Source organism: Camelus ferus, chromosome 6 (genome assembly GCF_009834535.1).
Source record: "Camelus ferus isolate YT-003-E chromosome 6, BCGSAC_Cfer_1.0, whole genome shotgun sequence".
NCBI lineage: Eukaryota > Metazoa > Chordata > Mammalia > Artiodactyla > Camelidae > Camelus > Camelus ferus.
Window position 1 is genome coordinate 69390336 of NC_045701.1, and position 9986 is coordinate 69400321.

The 9986-nt window shown below is 36.5% G+C and overlaps 1 protein-coding gene across 1 annotated transcript in view; it reads left to right on the forward strand.

Annotated features, from left to right (window-relative positions):
- The window catches only part of DNAL1 (dynein axonemal light chain 1), a 30500-nt gene extending 23733 nt beyond the window's left edge, over positions 1–6767 (forward strand). Inside the window, exons 6-8 of the mRNA XM_006184496.3 lie at positions 798–924; positions 1795–1935; positions 5308–6767. Coding sequence (XP_006184558.1) covers positions 798–924; positions 1795–1935; positions 5308–5348 — 309 coding nt within the window. The 3' untranslated portion in view covers positions 5349–6767. The remainder of the gene's footprint in view (positions 1–797; positions 925–1794; positions 1936–5307) is intronic.
- The last annotated feature ends 3219 nt before the right edge of the window (positions 6768–9986 follow it).

The following is a 9986-nucleotide window of genomic DNA, read 5'->3' on the forward strand; positions in this document are numbered from 1 at the left end:
ATAAAAATTTCTTTTAATTTGAAGCTTATTTTTCTACTCAGAAAGTTGAAACTAAGATGACTTGTGGGACTTGAGATGACACACACAACTAACTCAGGCCACTCCATTCTCGGCTTTTCCCCTTGTCTCCACCAGTATGGAAAACGCATTAAGGATCTTTATCCAGGATACATTTATTCTCTGTAGTCTTTGAAGGGTCAGTTACCAGGACATAGACCTGGGCCCTACATTCTAGGCATTACCATGTGGATATAATGTGGTAAATTCTTTTGGGTTAAGAGGGGGTTGAGCATTGAATTGATTCTACCTAGTTTGTTGTTGTTGTTGTTTTAAAGAAGAAATAATTACTATATTTTCTCTTTTGTCTATGAAAGAAGGAAGAATCTTTGTACCACCATTGATTATATCTAAAGTGATAAGGTAGTGCTGTTATTTCCTCTCTTGGTGATTTCAGTACCTATTCTTAGTTCAGATCAGTTTGAAGAGAGGAAGAAAATATTCTAGTTGGCTTTCTTAATAAGAAAAAACTCCCACACAGTCTTTAGCAATCCTGCCATTGGACAGGTGGATCTCAGTTCTCTCTAAAAACCATTGTCTTTATGCTTATAAGGAAGGTGATGGAAGGAAAAGCTTTCAAATGAGCATTTAGAGCGGGAAGGTGTAGCTCAGTGGTAGAGTCCATGCTTAGCATGCATAAGGTCCTGGGTTCAATCCCCAGTACCTGTGTTGGTTAGTTTTTTTATCTCCCCCTCCCCAACAAAAAAAAATCATGTTAATCAAATTGCTTTCTTTTTCAGGAAGCAGTAGGAGACACGTTAGAAGAACTGTGGATCTCCTACAATTTTATTGAGAAGTTGAAAGGGATCCATGTAATGAAGAAACTGAAGATTCTGTACATGTCTAATAATCTGGTGAAAGACTGGGGTAAGCTGAGGCTGGCTTTTTGCTGACCTTCTACCTCCTGCTTATAGAATATAGCCCAATAGGGAACAAGATGCGAAATGGGGACATTTCTTTCTAAGCACAGAGAGAAATAGCTATAGGAGTACCTATATTTCAGTTAAACACTTGAAATTTACATTTAAATATTTACTTAGAATGATTATAATTGAATAGATTCTGGTACTATTAATTGTGAAAAAAATTATTGTCCAAAGGCTAAAGAGAATCAGTTTAAATTTAATAATTATTGGGTGGAAGACTTATTTAACATCTACATTGCTTTGCTTTTTATTTACATTATCTGTTCAGCATTTTAAAGCCCTATTATGTACCGTGAACTATGACAGGCTCTTGAGATACTTATTTGAATAGGACACTATCCCTGCCCTCAAGGAGTTCACATCTTAGGGGAGATTAGTTTATAAGCTAATAATTATAAAACTGTGTGATAAGTTCTACAATAGAAGCTTGAATGAGTTGCTTTAAGAATCCGGAGATGAGGGACTGAGTAGAGACAAAAGCAGTTTAGCTTAGCCCGTCCTGATGCAGTACAACATAGAGAAGACCTGTCACTGGAGACTGAGTTGATTCTGAATCTCATTTCCTCTTCTTATCCCTTCCTTAGGCTAGCATAAAGGTAGACGAGGTATGTCTCCCTTTCCCTCCCTTTCCATAATGTCTTCAGAGAATGACTTCATATGGTAGAACTTCCCTTATTTCCTTCAGAATCTCAAACAACAAATTGTTCTGAATAGTGACAAACGGAGGGGTAGTGATATTGGAATTCAACCCCTGAAATCATAACAGTAAAACTTGCCATTTTAATGTGGAATGCATTCTTTGTACTTATAGCTGAATTTGTGAAGCTGGCAGAGCTGCCATGCCTGGAAGACCTGGTGTTTGTAGGCAATCCCTTGGAAGAGAAACATTCTGCTGAGGGGAACTGGATTGAAGAGGCTACCAAGAGAGTGCCCAAACTGAAAAAGCTAGATGGTGAGTGTCTCCGAGGCAGCTTGGAAATGTTTTCTGGGTGTAAGAATTGAATTTGTAACCTAGAATCACGAATGGGAGCAAAACTAAAGAAAATGATAGGTTGTTTCTAGTCTCCAAGGCCATTTCTGTACATAGGAAATTTTATGGTTCAAGTTTGGGCCAGGGTGAGATGAAAAACTTCTAGAATGTTTAGATTGGTATAAGATCATCCCTAAACCAAAAGCTTATTGGAAAGCTGGACTTATTCTCAAGTCCCAAAGAGACTGTCTTGCAAATTAATTACACGTAATTAATTACACAAAATAATTACACATAAATAGTAAGCAGTTGTTTTCAAAATTAGGTCAAAATTGTAGTGTTCTCTCCCTCCTAATTTTTGCTACCCAGTATCTAAGATAGGTGTCAGTGTCAGTAGAGATACCCGAATGACTGGGTTCAAGTCCCAGTTCTACCACTTAATAGCTTTTTTGTTACTGTGCTAGTTCATTGATCTTACCAAACTTTGTTCTTTTGTCATCTAAAAACTAGAAATGGTAATAGTCACAGACCTCTCTGGGTCTTTCCTCCTCCCAGTGGTGCTCACAGGAAGCCAGGCCAGGGATCTGACTGTTCTAGCACCCATAGACTTTCCTCCTTTCTGCCAGCCCAAGGCAATATCTTTCTAGTCTGAGGAGATCATTATCCCCCTCCTTCCTTTTCACATCATTCTACATTTTCCCACAAACTCTGTCTTCTCGGTGATCTTCTTGCACTTTTTTCAAAGACAAAAGCCAGTAAGTCTGATGGTCTGTTTCTCCTTTCCACATGGCTCCTGAAGCAATGATGCACAGAGCGAACTAGCCTGCTTCATTGAATGGGGAGAAAAGAAAATACTTAGAAGAAACAGATAGTAATATCCAGCTACATCATCATCATCATCATCATCATACCATGTACCAAATGCATATTCTCCCTCTGTCTTCATCACCATACTCACACTGATATTCACATCCAAAATAAAAGGACCCTTCTCTCCCCTCTTCCCTACCCCTATTGCCCTGCCATTCTATCCTTCCTATTCTGTATCTCTTCATCTCTCCCTTACCACCTCCATCTACAGCTGAGTATTCAACCCTTTTATCCACACCAGCTTATTATGATGGTTGTTCTTAACTGGGGCTGAATCCCCATGGAGGGATATTTCAGAATCTGGAGAGAGAATGAAGGAGGTCTAGAGAGTATGAAAAAGTTTTGTAGGTGATTTTCTTTCTTTCTTTCTTTTTTACTTTTTTTTTTATTGAACTATAGTCAGTTTACAATGTTGGGTCAATTTCTGATGTATAGCATAATAGTTCAGTTATACACATACATACATATATTTGTTTTCATATCCATTTTCATTGTAGGTTACTAGAAGATACTGAATAGAGTTCCCTGCAGTATTGTATAAACTTACTGTTTATCTATTTTATATATAGTAGTTAGTACCTGGAAATCTCAAATTCCCAGTTTATCCCTTCCCACCCCCTTCCCCAACGGTAACCATAAGTTTGTTTTCTTTGTCTGTGAGTCTGTTTCTATTTTATAAATAAGTTCATTTATCTATTTTTTAGATTCCATATATAAGTGATATCATATGGTATTTTTCTTTCTCTTTATGGCTTATTTCACTTAGAATGACAGTCTCCAGGTCCATCCATGTTGCTGCAAGTGGCATTATTTTTTACTGACCGAGTAGTATTCCATTGTATAAATATAACCACATCTTCTTTATTCAGTCATCTGTCAGTGGACATTTAGGTTGTTTCTGTGTCTTGGTTATTGTAAATAGTGCTGCTATGAACATTGGGGTATATGTATCTTTTCGAATTAAAGTTCCCCCTGGATAAATGCCCAGGAGTGGGATTGCTGGATCATATGGTAAGTCTATTTTTAGTTTTTTGAGGAATCTCCATACTGTTTTCGATAACAGCTGCACCAAACTACATTCCTACCAACAGTGTAGGAGGGTTCCCTTTTTCTCCGCACCCTCTCCAGCTTTTATCATTTGTGGACTTTTTAATAATGGCCATTCTGACTGGTGTGAGGTATAGTTTTATTTGCATTTCTCTGATAATTAGCAATATTGAGCACTTTCTCATGTGCCTATTGGCCATTTGTAAGCAGCACCATTTTAATAGCTATAAGTTGAAAACAACCCAAATGTCCAACAACAATAGAATAAATAAATAAATTATGACATTTGTACTATGGAGTATTAAACAGCAATGAGGATGAATGAACTGTAACCTCACACAATATAGATGAATCATACAAACATAATGTCAAGCAAGAGAAGCCAGACACAGAGTGCATGCTGTATCATTCCATTCATATCAATTTCAAAGTCAGACAAAATAATCTACAGTGTTAGACATTAGGAGCGAATGTACCTGTTGTAGGATAGTGAGATAGTGACTGGAAGAGGGCCCGAGGAAGTTTTAGGGGTTCTGATAATGTCCTAATCCGGTGCTGGTTACCAGATGTGTTCACTTTGTGTACATTTATCAATCTATATGCTTATAATTTTTGTATTTTGTATGTATGTTATACTTCAATAAAATACTCGCTCTCCCCCCACAGATGCTGTAGGGATTACAGAGAGGTAAAACTGCTCACTACCATAAAGAACATAAATGTTCATTTAGGAAGAATTACACAGGAAGAGGCGCTGGAGTTGGTTCTAATTAAGGGTAGAGCTTAGATGAAAGGAATGTTGGGGAGGGCATCCAAAATGGAGGAATTTTGTTAACCAAGAGTCCAGACATGGGAGTTTGCAAGATTAGTTTGGGAGACAGTGAGTTGATCAGTTTGGCTGAAGTGGAGGGGGACTGACTGTAGAGTTAAGACTGCATAGTTGACTAGGGTCAGGCTGTGGACACACTTCAAATGCCAGAGCTCAGAAATGGGTGGCTCTTGGCCCAGTGAAAGCCTGCAAATGTATTTTGTTTTCTGTGCTTTTGTTCTTTTTTTTTTTTTCCATTTTATCCCCAATGTTTAATATTTGGCAGAGTAACATAAAAATTCAATACTGAGATTGCCTATTTTATTGTGCTTATGTTTATCATACAAAGTTTGTATAGGGCTTTATTTTTCTGCCTAGTACCTGAGGGCGTTTTTATTTGCAACTCTGCATTTGAGGAGTTCATAATTACTTATATTAATCCATTTGCAGATTCTCCTGAGAGGCTCCTTTGGATAATTTGAAATTAAAGAGATTATTTTGTGAAATTATTTTTATTGTGGCACATGTCACAGCATGTCAGAGCTCCTCAGGTTAACAGAAAACTATTTTCATTTAGAATTTAACAATCTGTTGAGAATGACCAGAAATAATTTTCTTTTTCATTTTAGGTACTCCAGTAATTAAAGAGGATGAGGAAGAAGATAACTAACACCACATTTTCCATTTTGTGTTAACTTATTTAAATCTCATAAGAACTACAGATAAGTTGTCTATTTTAAAGATTCTGTGTGGGGCAAATGGTTCTTAAGATAAAACGTATCTCTTTTTTTCTCTTAACCTATCCAGTATTTCTCCCCCAAAATGGTAACCCCAACTTTAAATATTGTAGTTTTCTTTTTAGAAACTACAAATTTCTAATTTTTGTCTTCAGTCCCAGTTATGTACTATATGGCCCCATCTACTGAAACCTTTATAGACCAGTCATTTTTAATAACAAAGGAACAAATATGGTTCTTTAGTTAGTTTAGTTTTTTTTTTTTTTAGGCCAGGCATTTGAATATTTATATTTAACTTTTAGATCATAGGCCATCCTTCCTAAAAGTCTGTCTCTTTATAACTCAGAAGCACAAATGTGTCAAGCCTTTGGTTTGGGAAGAGTTCCTCTTAGAAATGCAGCAGCAGCCCTAGAATCAAGACTGTAAAGTCCAATCGGAAAAGCTATGGTGATAAAAGGAAAAAATTAATATCTTGGAGGCCTTATAGCCCATGTTATATTTACTTATTTGTTGTCCCCAAGATGTGTGCATTGTCAACTGGAATTTAGGTTGTGTTTACCTGCATGGTCACTCAAGTCCTGTGCACAGTCAGCCAGTCATTCCATGATTCAGGTCAGTGGTTAAAATGACTGTCATCATCACTCCTCTGACTAATACTTTGACCTTATTACACATATAATGTGAACCTGATCTTAGGCACACTTTTTGGTTTATAGTTTCTTATATGTTAGATAAGGAAATACATAAAAGCAGTAGTTATATTTTAATTCCAAGCCTAAATGTTGGCCATTCATTTTTGTCAAAATCTGCCCTAATAACTTCGGTCTATTGACCCTCATGTTGGGAGAAGTGATTGTTATAAGGGTATAGAACTTAAAGACTGGGTTCAGTACCTTTCAATAAGCGGAATTTAGTATTTCAAAATATATTTTTGAAAAGTTTAAAGTTAAACAGCTCTTAAAATGAATTATGTAAATGGTTGTGGAGAGAAAAGAGAGATTTCATTATGGAATCCCAGGCAAATAGCAGTAGTTTTGAGGACTGCTTCTTCTGTGAAGCACTGCAGGCAACTTAACCTTAAAATTGCAAAGCAATAGTTGCATGGAGAGCTTAGAATTTATCATATAAGAAAAAAATTGTTTTTGGAAAATACAAGATAATGGTAGTCAGTAACCAGATGAAGTCCGTAGCAGGCTGTGACTGAATCACTGATAGACTGCAAGAAAAAAGTCAAGCCCTCTGCCAAATTGTGCCTAAAGTCCCTCAACCAGAGACTGTTGATTCTTATTTCTCCATTTACTTGTGTAAAGCCAGTCAAAGAGGGGACAGTCATTTAAAAAAAAAAAAAAAAAGATTGCGTAAGTAGTCCTGGCTTTCAGAAGTTTTTAGCTGTCATTTAAGTAGGAATTACATAATTTCTCTGAGTCACTCTGATCAAAAGGGACCACTGCTTTGACAATCAATTATAAATAAAATTCCAACACTTTTTTAGCTTCCTTTTAGCTCTTCCTTACAATCTTATGGGAAGAAATATTTACTTTGACTGGCTTATACATTCAAAGCCTTTGGGTATATCTTTTGTGAACCATAGGCAATGAGAATTCCCCTTGGTAATATTTAAGGCCCATAAGCTAAGAGGGAAGACGATCTTCTTTTCTTGTACTTTGCACTTCATCTAGTAGGTAAACTTGAAGCCATATTGCTATGTATGGATATATTTTCTAAAAGTTACTCTGAAAGTGAATATAATAGGGAATGAATGACTTCATATTGAATTTGTTTATAAAATGACTTACAGTATTGGTATTTGGTTTTTCCGAATTCTGTAATATAGAATCTAATCTCTCTGTCTCTCCTTGTTTCTTAATGTCTTTTCATCATTGGTAATTCTCAGAGAAGTGTAAGGTACTTTTCTGTGTCCATTTCACACAAATTTCATAATTAAGTCCCACTCAACAAATATTTGAATGACTTCTGTGCATCCTTTTCTTGGAATTAAAGCCAGAATCCATGTCACCAGATAATGGAAGATAAGGTACATGAAGAAGTTCAGAATATTCTCTCAAATCATTCCTCAAATCATCCTTTACTGCTGCAGATTTAGCTGATATTAAATGCTTTTGGTTTATGCTTCTTGGATTAGGTATTTGACCTACTTGGAATGGAGTCTGTGCTCTTTGTTTAAAGCATTATGCCATTTTAGTGGATCATTAAATTTCTTCTATTTTCATAATGATAGAATCAGTACAGTATTTTAATTTTTCACAGGGAATTTTATTTAGTTTATCAAGGAATTCAACTTTCCTATGTTCCCTAACTCTAAGCTTATATCTGTATTACCTAATCAGGTCTTGTATGGTTTTCATGTTCTCTGTTAATAGGAGTTCGTTCCTTTAAACCAGAGTTTCTCAACCTTGGCACTGTTAACATTTGAGGTTGGATAATGTTGTTGGGGGCTGTCCTGTGTAGTATAGGATGTTTTAGCAGCATCTCTGGCTTTTACTCACTAGATGCCATTAGAACCCTCTCCCAAATTGTGATAGCCAGAAATGTCTTCAGACATTGCCATCTGTCCTCTGGGGCAGAGGGCTGGGAACAAATTGGCCCCTGGTTAAGAACCAGTTCTTTATAGCAACATTCCTTTTGTCCAGGGTCCATTTATTTTCACTCTCTAGCCATGTGCCACCTGAGTTATTGTATGGAAAGAAGGTGATGTATTTAATAATCATGGATGGAAGGAAGTGGTCACTGGTGTTTTCATTTGTAATGCTCATTTTAATAATTTTTACATAACACTAGAAACTCAGGGCTGGAAGGGTTCAACTTATGTTTTCAGCAGCGTCTCAATTTTTATTATTTAGCATTCTTGCTTACCTTAGGACAGTAATTATTAACCTACCTCTCTCTTACTATCAACAGAATCCAACTTTATGATAGATTTTGCTTTGTCTCTAAAGTTTAACATTTTGAATGTACTTTAGAAAATGGAGTGTACATTATTCTTTAAATGTTCATCCTGTAAGCATTCATTGTCCAATAATGCACAAATTTTGCAGACTGTAGCAATCATTAAATACAGAAAAATGTTGTATAAAACTTGGTAATCATATATGAAAGTTAGCTGGTGTAGACACTAATTTTGTATGTGATCAGAAGCATGTCTGGTCATGATAACTGGCCGATAACGTTGGCATGGTTACTGGATCTATTCCACAAATAGAGGTGATATAAGACACTTAAATGTGGTTCCTGTGTAGAAAGAGAAATTTTATCTTGACTAGATGCGTCTTCTGATACTTCTTCAGTGGTCTGAAGTAGAATAAGGAGGAGTAAGAAATGAATCTTAACTGTTGACTTGTTCTCAGAGTTGGTGATGTGTAAGTGGAGTTGAAGGTAGTTGTCTCCGTGACCCAGGATCTTCCACCTGGATTTTTTTACGGCTAAATGGAAAGTGTAGGTCCTAGAAAGGTTGGATTTAATCATTATCTTTTAAAAACTAGGGGGAAGTGTTAAAGCATCAGTCATGAGTAGTTAGTGTCTAACTGCAGTCTGACTGTCAGTTCACAAAGACCTTACGTATGTGTTGGTAAAGGGAGGAGAAAACTAACTGCTAAATTGAAAGTTATCCTCTACCAGAAATTAATTCCTTTGGCAGACATTTTCTTTATTTGGGCTGCTTAACGTGTCTGTAAATAAATATAAAAGAAGATTCAGTGTAGTGGAGTTGGTGCTTCTGACACAGCTAACTTAACCATATTCCTTTATCTTCACTTTAGCATGGGGTTTTTTTTTTCAAACTATAAAATAAGTGCAATAAGAAAATTAAGGGTATGTTTTTTTTAAATCACTGAACTTTTAGAAATCCCACATCTGTATCTCTATTCCTGCCTTTTTAAAAACCAGTGACTGCAAAGAAGGAATATTGAAAAGAAAAACAAGACTGAGTCTTACCTTTTTCAGACCTAAGATAAATTTTCACTTGACACTTGGAAAAGTCATAACTGGATTCTAGTTTCCCATATTGGGCAGGTTAGAGGAGAACCAGCCAACCAAATTACCATCTAGCAAATTTAACAGGGGAATAGGGGAGAGTAAACTATTTTTCAGTAGATTTGCACTTTAAAATGATGAACTGGATGTAGGTGGAAAGTACTCCTAAAGGACAGATAAGTACAGTTGAGTAGCCTGCATGTGGATATTAGAGAATCAGACCTCATCCTTGCTCGTTCTAAGCCCACCTGAGCAGTAGTCATCTGTTGATGTAAACAGGGTCAGGATTTCCCTATTTCCCTACTTGGTGTCATCTTCCATGTCTGCTACATCAGCAGTCATCCCTCTAGGGGATGTCAGGTAGAACTCTTCTACTCTGAATAGAAACTTTTTGAGTTATCTGTTCCACATCTAGATTTTAAAAATTAATTTAGATGTTGGCTAGATTAAGTTGTGCCTCATGTTACAAGGGTGGAAAGTTCTCTGCTTCTTTGGTCATAAGGGTTCCTGCCTCTGAGGTGCTATTGCCTAGAGGGATCCATCCCATCAAGACTGGTGAGTTGGTAGCCGTAGAGAATATA